The 23,455-nt window shown below is 36.9% G+C and overlaps 1 protein-coding gene across 22 annotated transcripts; it reads right to left on the minus strand.

Moving 5' to 3' along the window:
* Positions 1–700: 700 nt before the first annotated feature.
* On the minus strand, positions 701–22,362 carry LOC110873647 (probable NAD(P)H dehydrogenase (quinone) FQR1-like 1). Of its 22 annotated transcripts, XR_004865456.1 has the most exons (16): positions 22,114–22,362; positions 21,771–21,895; positions 21,621–21,689; positions 18,413–18,527; positions 18,196–18,289; positions 17,201–17,472; positions 12,742–12,912; positions 5,180–5,250; positions 4,718–5,103; positions 3,929–4,435; positions 3,044–3,838; positions 2,823–2,941; positions 2,304–2,741; positions 1,851–1,944; positions 1,302–1,564; positions 701–1,082 (listed from the first exon to the last, which is right to left on the minus strand). XR_004865456.1 is itself a non-coding variant. In XM_035976759.1 (13 exons), exons 10-13 carry the CDS (start codon positions 2,333–2,335, stop codon positions 851–853), a joined length of 621 nt encoding a protein of 206 aa, XP_035832652.1. In that variant the 5' UTR covers positions 2,336–2,741; positions 2,823–2,941; positions 3,044–3,838; positions 3,929–4,435; positions 4,718–5,103; positions 5,180–5,250; positions 12,742–12,912; positions 17,201–17,472; positions 18,196–18,721; positions 21,145–21,272; the 3' UTR covers positions 705–850. The 22 variants fall into 22 exon arrangements, 5 of the variants coding, with proteins under 5 accessions (XP_035832652.1, XP_035832653.1, XP_021978322.1 ...); XR_004865458.1 differs by lacking the exon at positions 18,413–18,527; XR_004865451.1 differs by having other exon boundaries at positions 18,196–18,527.
* Between the last annotated feature and the right edge of the window lie 1,093 nt (positions 22,363–23,455).

The following is a 23,455-nucleotide window of genomic DNA, read 5'->3' on the forward strand; positions in this document are numbered from 1 at the left end:
TTATTCAGAGATCCAGTTGATTGAGATTTTCTTCAATACTTACAAATAAAGTTTCCTAACAAAATATCAGTATAAATGTGCTCCTATTATTAAGTGTTTGGCTAGTTTCTAATATTTCTTGTTTTATTTTGTGAGGTTTGGCTTATGTTTGCTCGTTGGGCCGCTCCCCTGTTTGTGTCGCTGGCCAGTTTCTCCTGGCTCCTGTCCTTGGCCTTCTCTTCTTGGGCTCCAGCCGTCGCATATGTGCTAGGGTTATTTTCCCCTTTTGAGGGGTGGTTGGTGGCAGCTTATCATCATCGAGCATTTCAGCTCTCTTACTACTTCTTGGTGTTCTTTGTCTTTCTCATTTCCTCACAAGTAAAATACGTGAGCAGTCTTAGAGTTATAGCATTTCTGTTTGTTCTTGTTGAACCTTTGTATCACCAATCAATCTGTGATGACTGGATGATTGCTTCGTTGTAATCGTTTGATGCTTTGAATAAAGTGGTGCTGTGTGTTTGAATCTAAACTTGTGACACCATCCTAAACGTACAATCTAAATGGGAACTCGATCAATCAAGAAACTGTCTACTACTCTCTCTGCAGCGCAACCCCTCATTCTATCTTACTATGTCCATGATATTTTTTTTTAATTAACATGCCTTAAATTTTATGTAAACAAACATATTATTATTTTCTGTAAATAACGGATACAATAAACAGCATGAAAACATACTATTGTGTGTTTATAAAAGTAACAATCACCCTTTTGCAATCACATAATAGAAAAATAGAGATATGAAACTTTAAAGGTAAAACAAACAATCTTGAGATTATGGTATGGTTTTTTGTATTTTCTGAGATGGTGAAATCATGCAACTCCCTTAAGTTTCTTAGCAACTGGGGCAATGTGTTTTCCCTGGTGAAACGCTTGTTCGAGCTCGAGTTCAGATGGTTGTCTAGACCCATCGGCTGCGTAAGTTCCTGCACCGTAAGGACTTCCACCTTTGACTTTTTCCATTTCAAACATGCCAGCCCCGAATGTGTATCCAATTGGTAAAAATATCATTCCATGGTGAACCAGTTGAGTTATCGCAGTCAAACTGTTGGAAATTAATGGAAAACCACGTTAAAACAAAATAAATCGATAAATTTTGTTTTCGGTAACAGATTCTCATGGTTATAAAAATTTTTAATCTTTGATAAAAGGGTTCTCATGGTTTTAAGAATATATTACTTTTTTCATGAAATTTATAACTGTAAATAACCATTTTGATTAAAGTGAACGACGAGTTGACTTCAAATCTGATTAATATACTTACGCGGTAGTTTCTTGACCACCACCTTGAGATCCAGTGCTATAGAAGATGCCAGCTGGTTTGCCGGCGAGCTGTTGGGTTCTCCAAAGACCACCAGTGGAATCAAAAAAGGCTTTGAATTGAGCAGACATCATACCGAATCTTGTGGGGAACCCGAAAATAAATCCATCTGCTTCAGAGAGTTCATTTGGTGTGATTACGGGTACATCGCTCTTTGGTGGTGCACTCATTTTTCCAAGCACGTCTTCATGCAATGTCTTTGGGACCTGCACCAAAGACAGGATTAAATGATCAATTTTGTTCTTGTTCATCATTAGATGAAATTGCGATAATCGGATAATGGGCTAATGTCATAGAATAGCAACGTAGTTAGGTTGATAGTCCGTCTTGGTAAATATATACCAGTAGAACAAGATGACGTGGCAAGCCAAGTCATCACAAAATGGACTAGTTTGGTAATTTAGTAATAAGCCAAATCACCAGAAAAAAATGCCACATAAAAAAACACATAGTCATCAGGTGATCACTCAGAAAACACTGTAAAATATCTACCTGCCATAATTTGGCTTCAACACCGTCAACAGATGCACCTCCTTTCTTGATTTCTTCAGCTAGCTTCTCCACATGTCCATACATAGAGTAGTACCTGTCACAAGCATAGTTATCAAATGCGTTAGGCGCACTCTAGGCGCAAAGGGCTTGCTTCTCGCCTAGGCGAGAAGCGCAAAAAAAGCGATGGCCTGAGAAAAAAAAAAGCGCAATCAAATAAAAACATTAAAAAATAAAGTTATGAACCGAAAAAACCTAAATCCTTAAAATTCCAAAATCGTTCAAATATCATAAAGCTTAAAATAAAACCAACATTATTATGAATGACCAAAATATCCCAAAACCAAAACGGTTAAGACTTGAAAACAATAAAGTTCAGACTTCCAAAACTAAATAAAACTCAAAACCAATTGTTCTTCAACTTTAAAGATCATCGTAGTCAGAATCGTCACCCACAGCAATTGCCTTGCCTTTTCCAGCAGCAGCATTCACTTGTTCTTCCTCTTGTTCTTCTTCGGAATCTTCATCAACTAATCTTCTTGAACTAGAAGGCCTTGAAGTTGAACGCCTTGAAGCAGACGGCCTTGAAACAGATGCCCTCGAAGCTGATGGCTGTAAAGCAGCCGGCTGTGAAGATCTTGTATTGTGTATACGCTCCCCTGCTCCGCTCGCTTCTCCTACAACATCCCAAACCAAATCTCCATCATCAGTAAAAACCCTGTCTTCACCCATCTTTCCTACTAACCATTCATTGCTATCATCAATATCAGTCAATGAAATGGGATCATATGCCGCATCCACATCGAGTCTATTCTTTAGCATGTTATTGTATTTAACATAGACGAGATCATGTAGTTTTTTATGCTCTAGACGATTCCTCTTCTTTGAGTGGATCTGTTTAAGATTTGTATAAATATTAGATACAAGAAACGCTCAATCGTAATTCATAATTAAATTTTAGATTGGAATACTTACATGCTCAAATGTGCTCCAGTTTCGTTCACACCCGGATGAACTGCACGTTAAACTTAGCACTCTAATAGCTAGTTGTTGCAAATTTGGAGTGCCTTTCCCATACAACTTCCACCATTCAGCTGTTACATACACTCAAATTTGACACATTATACATATAAAAATAAAGTCTATAATCTAGGTAAAAAGTATGTTAACAATTAACTTATCAGGTGCTATTTTACCATGTTGTCGCTTTGCTGTTTCTAGACTAAAAAATCCAGACTGGTTCACCCAATGAATCAACTCAACGTTAATCTTATCTTGTGTGTCCTTGTTTCGCTCAAGCTTGTCAATACATTCATGTAGTCCAAGGGACACTTCTTTGTCGCTTTCAATGTCCACATTGTAGCAATAAAACTCTGGGTTAAGATAGTAACCCGCTGCGTGCAAGGGATGGTGAAGTTGGCAGTTCCATCTCTTGTCAATAATTCCCGACACAACAATGTAATCTTCATTATCTTCTCCTCCTAAAGCTGCTGCAATTGCAGTTTTTGCTCGTTCCATACCTTCGTACACGTAACCCATCGCGGGTTTTTTCTCATTGTCGACAATTCTAAGCACTCGAACAAGAGGACCCATGATTTTCAGAGTGAACGGAACATTGTTCCAGAAAGTTGGGGTAAAAACAATGTCATTCGCTCTTGCACCCTTTCGTTCTTCATCCCGTTTACTTGTCATCCACTGTTCGCTAGCAAACATATTTCGAAGTGCATTTTTGTTTTTGCAAGCTTTGTAATGTAAGAAACGTGGTTGCAAACCTTGTTACTCCACTCCTTGTTAGCTCGTTGTTTTTAGTGAACTCCCTCATTAAGTTCAAGACAAAACTATGGTTATAAATATAACCAACAACGAAGATAGCTTGTTCAATAGTTTTTTTCACATCCGGAATCTTACCGATATCTTCTAGCATTAGATCCAAGCAGTGCGCTGCACATGGTGTCCAAAATAGATTTTCCGCTTTTCCATTAACATTTTACCTACAAAAGAATGTAAAATAATTTGTTATAAACAGGTTGGTGCAATTTGATAAGTAATCATAAACGAAAAACATCAAAAAATAAATTAACCTGCTAGCTTAAAGTTGGCCCCATTGTCGGTAATAACCTGAACAACATTTTGTTCCCCAATCCTTTCCATAAACCCATCTAGGAGCTCAAAAACCTTTTCACCAGTCTTCATATACGACGATGCATCAACAGACTCCATAAACACCGTTCCTTTAGAACCGTTGACAAGAAAGTTAATCAACATTCTTTGCTTCCTATCTGTCCATCCATCCGACATTACTGAACAACCGTACTTAATCCACTCAGTTCTATGAGTTTCGACCCACTTCTCCACATGTTGTACCTCATTTTTTAGTAACGGAACGCGAAGCTCATGGAATGATGGAGGCTTTAAATGCGGCCCATAGTTCCCAACAGCCGCAAGCATCTCTTTAAAGCAGTCCATATTAGCCACATTAAATGCAACCCCAGCCTGGTAGAAAAACGCTGCAATGGACTGTAATGTTTGGGCTCGGAGCTCTTTATTACAAGCATCCTTGATGCTTGTTTGAACTTGTTTTCCTTTACCTGTTTTTAAAAACATTACAGAGTCTGTTACAGCCATAAAAACACTACTAATTTGATTAACTCACACAGAATTTAAAAACATTAATCAACTAAGACAGCCTTAAAAACACTACTGAATTGATTAACTAAGACAGAATTTATAAACATTAATCAACTAAGACAGCCATAAAAACACTACTGAATTGATTAACTAAGACAGAATTTATAAACATTAATCAACTAAGACACACATTAACAGACCACTGATGTGATTAACTGAAAATAAAAAAGAATTTATCATACCTTTTGAAAACATCACATCTAATGGCCCCTTCACATTAGTCGTCTTCTGCCTCTTGTTTTGATGAGCAGGTATCTCTATAACTTCATCATCCTCCTGTTCATCAGCCAAATCAGCCAACCCATCATTTGTTTTCTTGGCCTTTTGGCTCGCAACATACGCCTTCAACTCGTCTTTAACCTCCTGTGGACACCTTGTACATGACTTGATGTTTCTGTTGCCTCCAATTTGGTGTAGTTTAGCACGAAAAATTTCCACCTTTTGTGATCTTCTTGCAAAAGTTGCATGAAACGGCATTTTTATCATTAGGATTCCTCAGATGATTGTACTTCCATCCAGGGTCCGTTTTCCTGCTCTCGGATGGTCCATCATCTTGAGAAGCCATAGCCTGTAGCATAGTTCCGATGGATCAACATGTACATGAATGGTAAATGAATAAATAACTAACTGACAGAAACACATACCTGTGGTTTTTTTGCTGGCAGAAACCAGCAGAACTGTGAAGGTGAATGTTGTAGCTGTTGCTGCGTATAGTCTGTTATAAACAGACTTAATATTGTATAAAAAATAATATATCTCTTAAGTATTTGAAATTCAAAATATCTTTTAATAATATATAAAGATTTTTTGAGATATGATTCCTAAATAATTAAACTTAGCTGTAAATAAAATTTGGTTTGTTATTAGAGATAAGTTTTTTTAAAAAAAAAAAATTGTTGCTTTTTTCATCTAGGACACAAAAGCGGCCAACCCTCGCCTTGCTCGCCTAGGTCGCCCAGGCGACCAAAGCGATCGCTTTTAATAACACTGGTCACAAGAAAACATTAACAGTTAGTAACCTAGACATTGATATGGCCAAAAGCAAAAGTTCGTTCCTAAAATTGTTTTTTTGGGCAGCTGCTATTGCAATTCAATCAATGTTTTGGTCTAGGTGACTAGGTCACCCTATTGCACGCACCCCTTGCTTGTATGGACGAAATGAGCTGATTATATCGAAAAATAGTATTCAAGTTATTGAATTATTGTAATACCGAAATAAAGTGATCACGTGTGAAACCGAGTTAATCTCTTAAATCCATAAGTTAGTTAGTTTAGAATAGATAGATTAGCTTTATATTAAAGTGGCGGTTACAAGCGGTTATGAAACTAAGGGACCAAAGTTGACAAAGGGAAACTTGTTAACTTCCCTCACTTAGCGAAAAGGTGTGTCCCCTCACACACACCCTCTCGGATCGACATCAAGGAAAGGAGAAGAAGACGCGACGGTTCGAGATGGATGGCTGGAAATCAACATGCCTCTTCATGATCAATCTCAACCGCACAATCCTAGAGACATACCCTTTCACGAAGAGTTGTGTCTATTCATTCGTGCCTCTTAGAAACTATAAATAGAGATAGTTAGTTTCATTTGTAATTGTTCATTACTCTCGAAATCATTGTATATACTCTTATTCGATTGTTATAAAGTTGTTATTATTCAAGTTATTCACGCTCGTTAGAGATCAAGATCCAAGTTCGGGCCAACAAAGTGGTATCAGAGCGTCAGGCTCTAGGCGTGGGAATCGCAAGGCATCGCAGGGAATTCGCGATCAGGTTTCAATTTCGTTTAAATTCGCAAAGTTTCAATTTCAGAATTTATTTTCGGTTCTAGGAAGTCGGTTGAACCGAACGGTTAGGAATCTAGGGTTCGTTTGTTTTGATTCCGGGGTTATAGTGCGAATTAGTTTGATTTGGTTGTTTTGGTTATTACACGATTCGGGGAATCGGGGTTGTTAAGAATATATTGAAACCAAAAGAAAGTTTATTAGAAAGTGAAGATTATTCGGCAGGAAGATATGTCAGGAGCGACCGGGCAAAGTACGATAAATGGAAATTCTCTTTCCCAGTTTCAGTGTCCGATTCTGAAACCAACAAACTATACGGTTTGGGCTATTCGTATCAAGACGATTCTTGAAGCGAATGGTTTGTGGGAAACGATTGAACCGGCAGAAAATGCAACGGTAGACACGAAGAAAGATAAGTCTGCCATTGCATATTTGTTTCAAGCAATACCAGAGGACGTTGTATTGCAAGTTGCAAGTTGTAAGACTGCAAAGGAGATTTGGGAAAATCTAAGGATTAGACACGTTGGCGTAGATCGGGTACAAAAGGCGCGTATGCACACGCTAATGTCAGAATTTGAGATGTTGCAAATGAAGGATGACGACACTATTGATTCATTCACCGCAAAGATCAATAGTATCGTTACCCGAGCAACAGAAGTAGGATCGACTATGAGTCAACCGACTCTAGTACGCAAACTCCTAAATGGCGTACCGGATAGGTTTACTCAAATCGTTGCCTCTATGGAACAATACTCCGATATAGAAACCATGACGCTACAAGAAGCAATCGGAAGGTTAAAGACATATGAAGAACGTCTCAAGTTAAAGAAAGGAAATCAAGGGGAAAGCCAAGATAGGCTTATGTTTACACATCAGGATAACAACAGAGGAAGGCAATTTGGAAACCGCGGTCGTGGTAGGTTTAACCAGACGCGTGGAAATTGGCGAAACAACGGAAATAGGCAAAGTCCCAGAAACGAAGGATCTACATCAAGGCCTAGAAATGGAAATTCAAGAAACTGGAGGAAGTTTGCAAGAACCGACTTAAGTAAGATCCAATGTTTTAAGTGTCAAAAGTTTGGACACTACAGGAAGGATTGTTCTGAGAAAGACGAAGTGCAAGAGCATTCAAACCTCGTCGAGGAAGACGAAGCACCCGTATTGTTAATGACAATACAAGAAGAAAATGTTCAAGAAAGGGCTCTGCTAAACGAGAAACAGATAAAACCAGCAAGTTATGCCTCAGGAGATGAAAATCTATGGTACTTAGACAACGGGGCCAGCAACCACATGACAGGAGTGCGAAGTCACTTCAGGGAATTAGATGAAACGGTGACAGGGCAAGTACGTTTTGGTGATGGGTCACACGTAGAAATTAAAGGCAAAGGTTCAATACTACTGGAATGTATGAATCAAGAACAAAAGATTGTTTCACAAGTATACTACATTCCAAGTCTGAAGACCAATATATTGAGCCTCGGACAACTTACAGAAACTGGTTGCAAAGTGGTTATGGACGGAGACTTACTGACTATCCGAGATCGAAACAGAAAGCTACTAATGCGAGTCAAAAGATTGAAGAACAGGCTGTACAAGGTCAAACTGAAGACAGGAAAACCAATCTGCTTACTATCAAAGACGGAAGAAATAGCATGGTTATGGCACGCGAGGTTAGGCCATTTACACTTCGACGCTATTAAAGAAATGACTCGTAAGAACTTGGTACATGGAGTTCCCCAAATAAGTCATGCTAGTCAAGTCTGTGACGCATGCTTATTAGGAAAGCATAGTAGGGCACCATTTCCAAATCAGGCAAAGTTCAGATCCTTAAAACCTCTGGACTTAGTCTATGGAGATTTGTGTGGTCCTATAACTCCACCAACACATGCTGGGAAGAAGTATATATTCTTACTTGTAGACGACTGTACTCGCTACATGTGGGCATATTTACTAACTTCCAAGGATCAAGCATTCGAAACATTCAAGGAGTTCAAAGAAAAGGTGGAAAAGGAAGCGCAGACCAAGTTAAAAATGCTAAGGACGGATAGAGGAGGTGAATTCACATCGGCTGAATTCAACAAGTATTGCAAAACAAATGGCATAGCAAGACAGCTTACAGCACCATACTCCCCACAGCAAAATGGAGTAGTAGAAAGGCGAAACAGGACGATGTTATCCACTACTCGCAGTATGTTAAAGGCAATGAACATGCCACAGAACTTTTGGGGTGAAGCAGTACGACACGCGATATACGTACTAAACAGGGTTCCGACAAAAGCCCTGGTGAATAAGACACCATATGAAGCACTGAAAGGAAGGAAGCCAAATCTAGAACATTTGAAAGTCTTTGGCTGCACTGCTTACGCTAAGGTACTACCACTTCAACAAAAGAAGTTAGATGATAGAAGCGCACCTATGGTTTATCTTGGAATAGAAGAAGGATCAAAGGCGTATAGATTATATGATCCAGCAAAGAACAAGATATGTGTCAGTAGAGATGTAAAGTTCATGGAAGGTCAACCATGGAACTGGGATAGTTATATGGAAACGGTAGATTCAGGGAATCCCGAATGGACGAACTTTGTCATTCATGAAGATGACATACCACCAGAGTTAGAAGAAAATGAGCCAAGTAGTCCAGGCAGTAGCGGACCAGGCAGTAGCGGGCCACATCATGACGATTCAGGAGTAGATCAGACAGAAGAACAAGACTCCTATGTAACCCCGCCAGCATATTCATACAATCAGAACTCAGCAGGAAATTCAAGCAACATACAAAATGGAGGTCCATCCACTTCTGAAAGTACAACAGGAAATATCAGCAATACTCCAGTAAGACTAAGAAGTCTCGAAGAACTGTATGACGAAACAGAAGAAATTCAGTTAGATCCACATGAATTATTACTCGCTGAAGAAGAACCAAGGAATTACAAGGAAGCATTTAGTGACAGAAAGTGGATTGAAGCAATGAAGGCTGAGTTAGACTCGATAAACAAAAATAACACTTGGAGCTTGACGGAATTGCCAAGAGATCACAAGGCAATAGGCTTAAAGTGGGTATTCAAGACTAAGAAAGATGCAAATGGAAATATTGTCAGACACAAAGCAAGGCTAGTTGCAAAGGGATATGTTCAGCAACATGGAATAGACTTTGACGAAGTCTTTGCACCAGTAGCACGTATGGAGACGGTACGACTAATGTTGGCTTTAGCAACATATCAAGGTTGGGAGGTACATCATCTAGATATGAAATCTGCATTCTTACACGGAGACCTCAAGGAAGAAGTTTATGTATCACAACCAGAAGGATTTATAAAGCCAGGAGATGAAGGAAAAGTTTACAGACTATCAAAAGCACTGTATGGATTGAGACAAGCACCAAGAGCTTGGAATACGAAATTAGATCAAACCCTAAAGTCACTTAACTTCAAGAAGTGCACTTTAGAAAGCGCAATCTATACAAGGACGAATGAAGCCTCTACACTAATAGTTGGAGTCTACGTTGATGACTTGATAGTCACTGGAACATCAAAGAAGGAAATAGACATCTTCAAGTCTCAGATGAAGAACAAGTTTGATATGAGCGATCTAGGATTGCTAGCATACTATCTGGGAATCGAAGTAATTCAAGCAGGAGGTGAGATAGGCATCAAGCAGACAGGATACATCAATAAGATACTCAAAGACGCTGATATGTTATCCTGCAATGACACAAAGACACCCATGACTCCAGGAACTCAACTAACAAAGACTGAAGAAGGAGATCTAGTAGATGCAACACACTACAGAAGCCTGATAGGATCTCTCGGGTACTTATTGCATACAAGACCAGATCTATGTTACCCAGTCAGTCTACTTAGTAGATTCATGCAAGAACCAAAGGAGCAACACCTGAAAGCAGTAAAGCAAATACTACGTTACATCAAAGGAACTAAAGAGCATGGAATCATTTACAAAAGACAAGGAGGATGTAAGATCACAGGTTATAGCGATAGTAGTTTTGGAGTTAATACAGACAAAGGAAAAGGAACAACTGGTCTGGTATTCTACTTTGGAGAATCACCTATAACCTGGTGTACACAAAAGCAACAAACAGTGGCACTCTCATCATGCGAATCAGAATTTATGGCAGCCACTGCAGCAGCATGTCAAGCACTATGGCTTAAAAGACTGTTAAGTGAAATCACAGGCTGGAAGGAAGAAAAGATAACACTCAGAGTTGATAACGTTTCAGCAATAGCACTCATGAGAAATCCAGTCTTTCACGGAAGAAGCAAGCACATTGACACACGCTATCACTTCATAAGAGAATGCGTGGAAAACGAAGATATCACTGTGGAGCACATAAGTGGAGAACTACAACGGGCAGATATACTAACAAAGGCACTAGCAAGGATCAAGTTTGCTACAATGAGGGAACTGCTCGGAATTCAAGATTTAAAGCAACTCATGGATGTTCGAGATTAAGGGGGTGAATGAAACCGAGTTAATCTCTTAAATCCATAAGTTAGTTAGTTTAGAATAGATAGATTAGCTTTATATTAAAGTGGCGGTTACAAGCGGTTATGAAACTAAGGGACCAAAGTTGACAAAGGGAAACTTGTTAACTTCCCTCACTTAGCGAAAAGGTGTGTCCCCTCACACACACCCTCTCGGATCGACATCAAGGAAAGGAGAAGAAGACGCGACGGTTCGAGATGGATGGCTGGAAATCAACATGCCTCTTCATGATCAATCTCAACCGCACAATCCTAGAGACATACCCTTTCACGAAGAGTTGTGTCTATTCATTCGTGCCTCTTAGAAACTATAAATAGAGATAGTTAGTTTCATTTGTAATTGTTCATTACTCTCGAAATCATTGTATATACTCTTATTCGATTGTTATAAAGTTGTTATTATTCAAGTTATTCACGCTCGTTAGAGATCAAGATCCAAGTTCGGGCCAACAACGTGATATTAAAGGTTGCTCGACATGCCTGAAGACCAAGTTTCTTTAATATCCATGAATTGCAAACGGAAATATCTCTGGTCAACAGTTCTTGTTGTTCAAATGCACAGAGTTGCAACTTAAAACTTAAGGGAATTATTATATTACATGGGATTCCTTCTAAACGGATGTATCGGGTTGCTTATTAAAACCGCTTATCAGCTTATAGCGTTTTCATACAGCTGCGAGTGAAATAAGTTGTCTTGAATAAGGTTTGAAGTTGTGGATTTCAAAATGCTTGTTTCAAAGTTTACTTATGAAACATCAACTAAAAATGCAGCCCACATAATTTCCCCTTCACTGTTCATTTTGAAAGAGCTACACTAAAGCATAACCGAATTAAATATTTAGCGACCTCAAAACACCCCCACCCCCAGCGTGTAATTTTGTATAACAACATCGTGACTTTCTTGGAGTCTTAGTGATATACATTATAACTGAACCACCTAAATTTCATTACATCTTAGATTTCTTGCACAGCTTACTTGCTATCAAAGTACTAGCAAGCAACTGGCAAAGGCAGACACTAGTTGCTTGCTAGCGGTTTCGTTTAATAGAAGTCACCATTCAAGTAGCAACACATCTTCATTAATGAATGTTACTTCCACTAACCCCTAATTTGGTTTATTAATTTTCCAAATCTTAAGATAACTTATTCATTCATATTGGCTAGACTACTATTTAATATTTCAGTATTTTTTTTATGTGGATTTATAATTAACAGCATATGAAAACACAGAAACAAAGCTCTGTCAGTTATATAAAATAAAAAGAAAATATTAACTACTGACAAGACCTATATGGCTGTATCCACATTAATGATCAAAGAGGAGATGCCTTGGTTATCTTATTCCTAATTTACATCTGAACTCTGAAGTTAATCTAATTTTAACAGGATAGCAATCGGAAATGTTGACGAGTCAATGCACTTAGGAATCGCACATATACTTCTAGTTTCTCCAATATTACACCTAAACAGACATCATCAACACTCAAAATTCAAATCGAAACTTAGCAGCAGCGAAAATTACTTAATCAACCAATCTGAATCATACAAGTTCATCCGCAACAAGCAACAGATCGGTCAACTGATAATCAAAACAAAATAGCTTAATCAAATTACGTAAAACCTAATCAAAAGCAACAGCTATCAACATCGCCAACATTAACTACTGAATGCACTTAAATTAGCACATCTAATTCTACTTCTCTTCGAATTCACACTTAAACACACATCAATGATCATAAAATTACTCTGATAAACCTAATCACTCGATCTAAATCGCACAAATTCATCCACAACAAGCAACAGATCATTCAACCGTTAATGAAAAACAAAACCGATTGAATCAAATTACGTAAAACCTAATCAAAAGCAACAAGTATCAACATGGCGAAGATTATAAGTGAAAATGAGAGTAAGAAAACATACACAATATACACTTTTGTAGCCATGAGAGTAGTCGGAAAGCGGTTATGAGTGTATTGCGGTCGCTAATCTGTCAGAGAGATGTGAAAGCTTTTGACGACGATTGATTGAATTGACTGAACAACAATAACCACTAACGTCGGGTATTTATACTGCGGGTTTGGGAATGGGCAGCTGGCAAATAAATGCAGGAGTTAATGAAGGTTGACCAGGGAGGCTACGTCGTATTGGTTGAATAATATATGCGTGGGTAATGATGTCATGTTGTTGTCACGCTCACCCTCATTTTTCATTGCTAAAGACGTCTAATTCAATTTACAAATTTTTTCTATCCGCCAACAGAATCAATTTCGAGCATTTTCGACGTATTTACTGGATCAAATAAAATACTCCGAGAGTAATCCGAGTCTACCACCAATTCCGGGGAAACCCCAATAACCCACCCGCCCATAGGCACGATAGTGAAATTACCGGTAAAACCCGTTTGCCTCAAAGATCAAACCCAGGTTTCCCCGTGTCTCATATCATTGCCCACTAATGCCTCACTCTGCACCAAGTGAGAGTTGAACTTGCATCTCTAAAAAAAATATAAGGCTTCCACCACTTGATCTAGAGATCATTGGCAATTCAACTTTCAAGTATACAACAAGAGTGAACCTAGTTCATCTAACAGACTCCCTAGTTAGTACGTCACATTATTTTAAACTATCATCATGGTTGCAAAAGTCGCTAGGCGCTCCCTAGTCGGCAGACCGGGGAGTTGAGAGTACTAGATCTAGGTGGAGAGTACTCGGGGAGTACTCGGACATGTTAAATTATAAAGAAATTACTTTTTGGAGATTAAATATATGTCAAATAACACAAATATACTAATATTTATAACAAAATACGTGAAAATGATATTCATTCTTTTTTAATATAATAGGCATAGAAATTATGTTTTATTATTATTTAAGTCAAACTAGGCCCGAGTTGACCTACTAGATCCAATTCTGGCCGAGGTTGACCGCATTTGACCGACTCCGAGTAATTAGGCGAAGTCGAAGAAAGTCGCCTCGGTAACTTACCTTGTATTGACTACTCGAGGAGTACTCGGCCTTGGAAACCTTGTTTTACAACCATGACTATCATTACTCCAAACCTCTACTTTTGCCTCCAACAATACGGCTAATGGGTGTGGAGGAGGATAGTCCTTTAAGGATGACCCACCACGTAGGCGGCCATGTCATGGGATGTGGAGGATGAGCCCCAAGGGATGGACCAAGGGTGTAGTGAAGAGCCTATATATGTGTGTTTGTGTGTGTGTGTGTGTGTGTGTATAGGTACGGGATCAGGAGAAAACGCCCTAAAGTGTTAGAACAGTGAGAACGCATCCCGGCCTAACACGTGGCGTGCAATATAATTAGGGCGTAGGGACTTTTTTGTCATTTTATCTTCCGCTTTTCCAATTCAGTGTCACAATACTTCTTCATTTTTAGCGTTTAAGATTTTTTGGCGTTAACCAAATTCAATAATTACCTGGCTAGGGGTGAGCAAAAGGGAAAACCCGACCCTACCCGACCATTACCCGACCTGACCCGAGAACCGATCAAACATAAAATACAGAACCGATTCACTACCCTAAATATAGGGTCGGTTCCGGTCCATAGGTCAAAGTCGGGTTTCACCATGAAAAGAACCGAGAACCGACCCGACCCGACCCTATTTTATATGAAAAATTGGAACCGATCTAAATACCTACGTACTTAGGTTCGGGTCGGGTTGGGTATTTTTCGGTTCGGTTCTCGGTTATTTTTGGTCCGGACCTAAACTTGCTCACCCCTATACCTGGCGTTAATAATGGTCCCATTGTATTAATCTTTTTGTTTTAGATAGATAATATTTTTGGTGTTTATGGCGTTTCCAAGTCGTCGGCCATTGGAACCCCATTGTTTGTTCCAGGACTTTTTAGGATGATGACCCATTGTTTGTTCTTAGATTCAATGGCGTTTTAGACAAGATGGACCATTGTTCTATTATTGTTTATATATTTTTGGCGTTTTACAAGCGGAAAATTATATTACAACCACAGGGGAAAAAATAGAAGCGAAAAAAATAAATTAAAAATCCTAATCGGATCTCTCTTAACAATCTTCACTGTCATTAGTCTCTCTCTTCTTTAATTCTACAAGAACTGTCACCAAATATATGGCGTTTTTATATAAAACTTAACAAATCCATCGGTCTGATTATTTTGTCTGCTCGTCTGTTGAAGTGGCTTTTGTGGATGTTGGGGGACATAGATAGATGACCTATGGGTGGGTTTTTTCGCTTTGCTCTTCAACTTTATCTACATCTTTATAATCATCCACTCTTCGGTATCATTGATCTCGTCTCCTCATCCAAGCCTTCTTCAAGAACAAAGAACACAAAATGACATATGACTGTCATCAGTATCTTTTTCTTGAAGATTTGTCCATCTCATGCAGCAAAATCTTACTGAGTTACTCCCCTCACCTAACAATCCATTCCGTGAAACTTCACGAAGAACAATATTGAATATCCAATAATGCATGTTAGCCATCTTTGATTTTTTAAAATTCTTGGCATTTTACAGTGAGTGGTATTTAGGAATATTGGCGTTTGTTTTTTTGGTGTGATCAAATGGAAGTTGCTCAGAGGTATCATTTTATAGGATGTCTTTTGGCGCGTAGTTTAGGCGGTGTATTATTATAATAAAGTATTCGTCGTTTCAGTTACTGTTTGTAATTACTGTTTTTGATAAGCTTTATCTCTGAACTCTGTAACACGTCCCATATTTCAGGTGTGGCGTTTTAGATTTTAATATAATAAATGTTGTTAATAATAAAGTTTCCGTCGCTTCAGTTTTACTGTTTTGTAGTTACTGTTTCTAGTTACCTTTTCGAGATTTTAGCGTTTTTTTATTTTTAATGAGGTTTTATATAAAGATGACACTTTTTTTCTATTTTTCTTATTTTTCTTGAACCTTGGTTTTTATACTTTTTTTTTTTGAGTTTTTTATAATACTTGTCCAAAGTAATTTTATTATAGTTTGTGAGTTTTGGGGTGTTTTATGGCATGATGGCGTTTAGAAAAGCATTTGGTTGTGTGGCGTTTTTATTATATATGGCGTTGTTATTATATAACAATCAACTGAAATAGAAATTTAAAATATATATAGGAGTTGGGTAGAAAGTGGATTTTTCCTAGAAAGTCTAGGAAGCAATCAGAATGCGACACGTGGCATTAAAGGATTTTAACTAGAAGGGCAATTATGTACTTTCACAATCTAATTTTATTTTAGGAAATTATCTTCAATAACTAACTATCCATAATGAAACCAATTTCCTCCATAATTTTCGAAAATTTTTGTTTTCGAATTCAGATCTCACGTAAATATCAATCATTCCTTCGTTTTCTTGCTCACAAGATTCATCATTGATCATTTTTTTTATACGGAGAGAAAAATCATGGCATATGGAATCTATCAGCATGTTCTTGGTACTGTGTTTTAACAGTTAGAGGGTTAAAGTCAATGTTTTTATAGATCCCATAATATGAATGATGTTTGGTAACGCTGGATGATTTCTTGTCATTGTGTTTAACAACAAGCAGATTAGTACCGTATTGTTTTAGCATTCATGCTGGTAATGCTGGAGGATTTCTTGACGATGTGTTTTACCATTCATGCTGGAGGATTTCTTGACATTGTGTTTTAACAGAATGCAGATTAATACAGTTGTGTTTTAGCATTCATGTTGGTAATGCTGGAGGATTTCTTGACGTTGTGTTTTACCATCCATGCTGGTAATGCTGGAGGATTTCTTGACATTGTGTTTTAACAGCAAGCAGATTAATACAGTTGTGTTTTAGCATTCATGTTGGTAATGCTGGAGGATTTCTTGACGATGTGTTTTACCATTCATGCTGGCAATGTTGAAGGATTTCTTGACATTGTGTTTTAACAGCAAGCATATTAATATAGTTGTGTTTTAGCATTCATGTCGGTAATGCTGGAGGATTTCTTGACGTTGTGTTTACCATCCATGCTGGTAATGCTGGAGGATTTCTTGACATTGTGTTTTAACAGCAAGCAGATTAATACAGTTGTGTTTTAGCATTTATGTTTTATGTTGGTAATGCTGGAGGATTTCTTGAAGCTGTGTTTTACCATTCATGCTGTTACGATGTGTGACATTTGTCACGATGTGTTTTCTTGATGTTGTGTTTCTTCATGAAGGATAGAAGGAAGAGAGATTGACTCACCAAGTTTGGTCCCAACAAGGAAGATTGGCACACCAGGTGCATAATGTGTCAACTATGGAATCCACAGTAAAATATAAGAAAATCAGTTTTAAGATATTACATTGCTACAGCACACAAAATTATTGTAAAAGATTATGAAAAAAATACTATAGACGCATGAAAAATGACAAAAAAAAAAACAACACAAGATTTTTACCTTCTTAAATAGTGTGATGCGCATGCGTTTTGTCGAAAAATCTGATGCGCGATGCGTGATGCGAGCGCATCACGTATATGATGCGCTCTTTAAATAGGGAGGCCAACCAAGCAACCATCTTGTAAAGAACACTTCGGTAGTGGATAGTGCCTCTTCATCTCCTAGTGTCACACTTCAGCTGCGAGCCTTAGAGGTGTGCTTTCATCTTTTAAACATTCAGCAAGAACATGACCATATACTGTAAGAAGGACCATTATTGTTGTAGGATTTTCCTGCAATAAACCTTTTTGTGTTATACCCACTCTTTAAAGAACAAATTCTTATTAAAAAAATGACGAAAGTATAAAATTATAAATACATATACTTCAGCAACTACTGATTTAAGTACAATGCGGTGGTGACAATCTTAAACACGTTTTCTCTTAAGTTTTCAATCCTCTCGTGTTATGTTGCATAATACTAATGTTAGTTTTCTTATTCTTAGAATTGGTGTGGCCTATCTGTACCCTACACATCTCAATTATATAATAACAAACACGCGAATAAGAAAATATAAGTTCTAAACATACTAATTTAAAAATAAAAATCCGAACACACAAATAACAACACATAACATATGATGTTTCATCAAATATCTTCTTAAAATTGCAAGTCATAGTCACAAACAATAGAGTTGCAAACGAACCGAGCCGAGCTTGAGCTCGATGCTCGTTTAACGTATGAAGGCTCGAGCTCGACTCGATTCAAACTTTGTTTTTAGAGCTCAAGCTTGGCACGTATTCAAAGTGTATTGTTTCACTAACAAATAAGTAGACTACTATTTAAATAGTATAATTTTCGTAATCCTATTTACATTAATTACTTTTTTTAAATTAAGAGGAATTGGACAAAAACATATTAGTGGGTAAATCCCAACTGTTTAACCCTGCTTATTTTGCGAACCTCGGTTTGACAGATTTTAAGGACTCAAAATATAAAAATTAGGCTTTCCATACCTTCCAATGCTTCTTCATCAGTGATGATATACTATTCGGTACGACCTAGATCTTTCAAAAAGCTATGCTCAGGTCCAATCCAGGGTATTCCAACCTACACATCACAAATAATTAAAAGTTTAGAAGCTAAAAACACTCAAAAATATATACCAAATGAACACATAGAAAGCTTTAACGTGTATGTTTTTATCTTGCTGCCACAACCATCACCGTTGACCTGAATACCCGTTCGTACGCCACAGTCACAACTCCAACGACGGAACCTTAGCCGCGTCACCACCAGATCCGGGACTTCCTTTCATGGGTGTGGTCGTTCGTACGCCACAGCAATGCTAACAAAATTGAGCTCAGAATAAGCAAAAAAAAAACGTCATATGTTGAGGAGTTGAAGCACGAATAGGAGGGAGTGGATGATGAGAATCTTGTTCATTTACAACTTCCATTTTCTCCTCAAGTTTTCGGCTTTTTAAAAAACCAAGGTAATACATCTGAAGCGTCTTTTGACCTTTTTCGACAGTTCAACTGTCTAAAAGTAACAAAAAAAAAAAGTCAAAATCAATCCTAAATTCAGTAGAAGCTAACAGCTAGTGGTGCTTTTGGGTGTCCAAAAAAATGACCCATGATCTTTGACCGCGCTTCCCATGATGATAATGAAAGAACCCATGATAAGCTCATCTATTTAACAACTATAATGTGCATTCAGCAAATAGTTTGAACTTATGACCATATAATCCCATTAGACAAAGACTAATCAAAAAGCAATAATCAAAGACTTCAAACGCTTTTAGACAATACCCAGCTGCCAACATATGGGAAACAAATGGGGGCCACATACAATGGTAGTGGTTGGTTTCACAGCAGTGTGATAGTATTTGCCTGGGTGGTCTCACCAAGCCTATTGAAGAAATAAAACACCGATCACCAAGCATAAAGTTTTTATAGAGGAAAAAAAGGAAAGTTGTAATTGCAATTACAAATTTACTAACAATATCAAATGAATGTTGAGTATGTTTAGTATTATCAGAATGTTTATCTAAAATATAAAAAAAAAAATCAAAAACACATATGTACTAGGCATGTCAATGGATGGATATGGATCGGATCATGATCCGATCCATTAATGATCCAACTTAAATGGATCATGATCCGATCTATGATCCAACATAATGGATCGTGATCCGATCCATATCCAAGTAATTTTAAATGGATGGATCACTATCCGGATCGATCCATATAAAAAACCTCTAAAAATAAAATAAAAAATCGCAAAAAAAAATTGTAAAAATACAAAAAAAAATCTACAAAAATAAAAAAAAATAAAAATAAAAATAATTGAAAAAATTCTAAAAAAATTCTAAAAAATATAAAAAAAAATAAAAAAATTCTAAAAACCACTTTATTCTAAGTTTAATATCTAACAAATTGTATTATTATTATTGCTAACCTAAGTGGTGATTAAGTTAGTTACTGGCTGTTAAAAGTACCCCACCAGTAGATGCTCCCAGTTTCTTCTTGTTCCCTTTAGAACCAGTCACCGTCACAAATGTGTTGTTGCGCATTATTTTAACATGAACTGTATCTACATTTTGCTTTACCCCCTATCGATAACTTACATCGTCTTTCATGATTCCCCTGCATATTCCTACCAATTTTCGTTAACTTCGTTTTGCAATACCTAATTTCGTACCTAAGTTTCCTAAAATTCTAGGCATGGCATTATGCAGAACACGAGTCGGACCTTAGAAGTTCTCTAAAATTCCATGAAAAATATACACATTTTATAAATAAAACAAGACTAGTTAGGAAAAAAAAACCCATCAAAGGAAACAGTTTAATTTCACCCCAAATGTATGAGAACAGGTTAATATGGGTTGTCATTTGTTTATAATATCTAATAGGAAAAAATATCCAAATAACAAATTTATAATCAAGAACACAGTACAAATGGGCTAATAGTTTCCAAATGTGTATTTGCGATTTTATTTACAAAGCAACAAGGATCTGTATTTGTGATGATGAGCAAACAGAAAATAATAACATGAATGCTTTTTTTTAAATGTTGCAATTTTGATGTGATATCAGAAAAAAAAGGTGATGAAATTTTCAAGGGACACAATATGTACTAAAGCATATTGATTTTAACTAACAGCAACAACTCAAATCGATTATCAAATCCAAGCAATAATTCATTTCGTTTTGTTCAACAATAACAACTCAAATCGATTATCGAATCCAAGCAACTCAGATCTATATTCAACTCCGATTCGAAAACTCGTTCAGATTTTAAATTGCAAAACACGTCTACTATGATATGAAGTTCACACGTGATGCGCTGAATATAACCTATTCTTCTTCAACCAGCAACAACAATACAACAGAATATGACAGTTTTTAACACAAAACTCAATAAACTTACTGAAATGTTCGAAAATTCAACTGAAAACTTCAATTTTTTTTACCGAAAAACAACCGAATTAGTTCGAAATCAATCGAAATGTTCAAACGACACACCGAAACAAAACAAAAATCAACCAAAATGGTTCAAAATTCGACCATATTTAATTCTGATTCAAGATCTAAGTGAATGTTACAGATGAATATTTTTTTCAATTTGAGTTGATCCATATTTAATTGCTTCCATTCACTAATCAATCCTAAGCCAATTTCATCTTAATCAAACTCAATAAAACCCTAAATCTAACAAACAACAGCAGAAATCACAATATCTACGTTCAAAACACAACTAATCAATACACTTAACCGAAAGCATATAAAATCAGTGAATCAACAGCTACCTCGAATGAAGGTTTCGTTTACTTTCATCTTAATCAAACTCAACAAAACCCTAAATCTAACAAAAAACGTCATAAATCATGATATCTACGTTCAAAACACAACTAATCAATGCAGTTTACCGAACGCATATAAAATCAGTGAATCAAGAGCTACCTCGAATGAAAGTTTGGTTCAATTCACGCATAGAAAGAACGAGAACAGTGCGGGAGAGATAAGAACCAGGAGCTACTCGAATGAAACTTTGGACTTTTGGGTTGATTTCAAATTTAGGGTTTGGACTTTTGAGAGGCACGTGCACTGTCAAATTTAGGGTAATGGATCAATCCGGATGGATCATGGATCGATCCATATAATTAATTGGATAAATGGATTGATCCATTGGATTAACTAATGGATTGTTAGATATTTTTTATGATTCAATAAGTTATTTAAATGGATCAGATTGGATTGGATATGGATCAATATCCGATCCATTGCCAGGCCTAATATGTACATATTTGTCAACTAACGAAATCAAGCATCCAGGTTCTGTTTTAACCAAAGTGATTGATGCCAAATACCAAAAAATCTAAAAAGAAAAAAAATGAACATGATAAATACCTAAAGTAAAACCCTTGAAAACCAAATACCTGTTAATGATGAGTAAGAAAGCTTTCAAATCTGATGTAGCAGGACCTCATTCATCCAAAGTTATTTCTCTACAAGATATACGTGATAAAGATAGCTGTAAGCAACAAACTATATCGGTGGGCCCTAAACAACTACTTAAAACGACATACCACAGAGCAGCTCAAAACAACAGCAACAAGAACATCTTACGAAAAGGAATTAGACTGAATGCAAAACATTTCAGCCCCAAACTGGTTGAAGCATTTCGTCAAACAGTTGGTGTGCATACTCAAACCTTTCAACACATAATGAAAAAAATAAATGAGGTTCACAGAAAGCAGGATGAAAGATAACCATAAGAGATACTGAATGTTGTGACACAACAAAACAAATAGATGAGAAACTCATTAACCAAATAGCTTCAACATAGCAAGAATCATAAATCCATGGAGCAGAAGACATAGATCAGATAAAATTCCAATGAATTTGGACAAAATTTAGAAAAGCACTTACTCCGTGAAGTTCAAAACCTAGACTTGAGTTTGATTTTGAGAGGACTGTATGATTTCCATGAGGAATTGGTTTCTGAAGGTAGATGTGGTATACGGTTATGGAATTAGGTTTCTACGATGGGAAGAGGCGATTAAGAAAACCTAGAAAGTGATGAGGTGTGTCACGTGTTTAAAGGAAACCAATTCAGATTTGAGGAAAGGAAAGCATAACCCTTGATTTCTCGTACGCTCTCTCTCTCCCTCCATTCTGCAAATGAAAAATGAAAAAGAAGGCAGGGGTGTATGGGGGAATTGGGATGAGCGGGAGGAATGAAAAATTTGACCGCTCAAGTTTGAATTGAAAGTTTGAATGCACAAGTCTGGCCGCCAAAAATTTTAGATTCAACATTTATGCTTTAGTTGGTTGTACAATAAGCTTTAACTGTTGTAAAGTGGCAAATGACCATTTCTGCCTTTTCTATATGCTTATTAATATAGTATAGATATAGATAAACAATTGATCTTCCAAATCTTCACTGTCACCAGTCTCTTTCGTTTTTGAATCATCTTAACTAGCTGTTTCGACTTTCGTATGATTCATTTTGTTTTGTTTTTTTGTTTTTGAAGTAGTTTTTTTGTCGCCGTTTGGAATCACAAAGTGTTACATCAGCCTCTTTTTCTTGAAGATTTGACCATCTCATGCAGCAAAATGTTATTGAGTTACACCCCTCAGCTAACAATCCATTCGGCGAAACTTCGTGTAGAACAATACTGAATATCCAAGGAACGATGTTTGATTTTTTTTTTTAACTTTTTGGCGTTTTACTGAGAAAAAGAACGCCACTAAATAAAAGTACCTTAAATCTCTAAATTTGGTCATGCTAAACTCAATAATGTTTTGTTATATGAGATGGACAACATTGTTAATCCTCAGTTAAGAAAGATGTTGGTGTGTGTCGGGTGTGATATGTTTTTATTTATATTTTAAGCCTTTTTAACACATTAGTCAAGTTTTAAATTTATCAAACACGATATTCTACTAACACTAAACACACACATGGGTAAGTGCACCCATCGTGAGCGTAGTATAGCGTTGGTAAGATACCGATATCGTCCAAGGACACAAGAGCTTTAAGTACCGGTTTATCCTCAACGTCTAATCAAATCAAAAATTTTAGAAAAAGTTTTAAACATGAAAATAAAAACTAAAATGCTGAAAAATAAAAATAAAAGAAAACAGATAGAGAAGATGAACCACTTGTATCCGACTCGCCTTTAATGTAACCTTTGATGATTTCCGCACTTTTGCAGTTTTTAAGAGATTATCTTAGTTATAGTAGTAGGCCCCTCTTTTGAATGTGACA

Source organism: Helianthus annuus, chromosome 8 (genome assembly GCF_002127325.2).
Source record: "Helianthus annuus cultivar XRQ/B chromosome 8, HanXRQr2.0-SUNRISE, whole genome shotgun sequence".
Classification (NCBI taxonomy): Eukaryota; Viridiplantae; Streptophyta; class Magnoliopsida; order Asterales; family Asteraceae; genus Helianthus; species Helianthus annuus.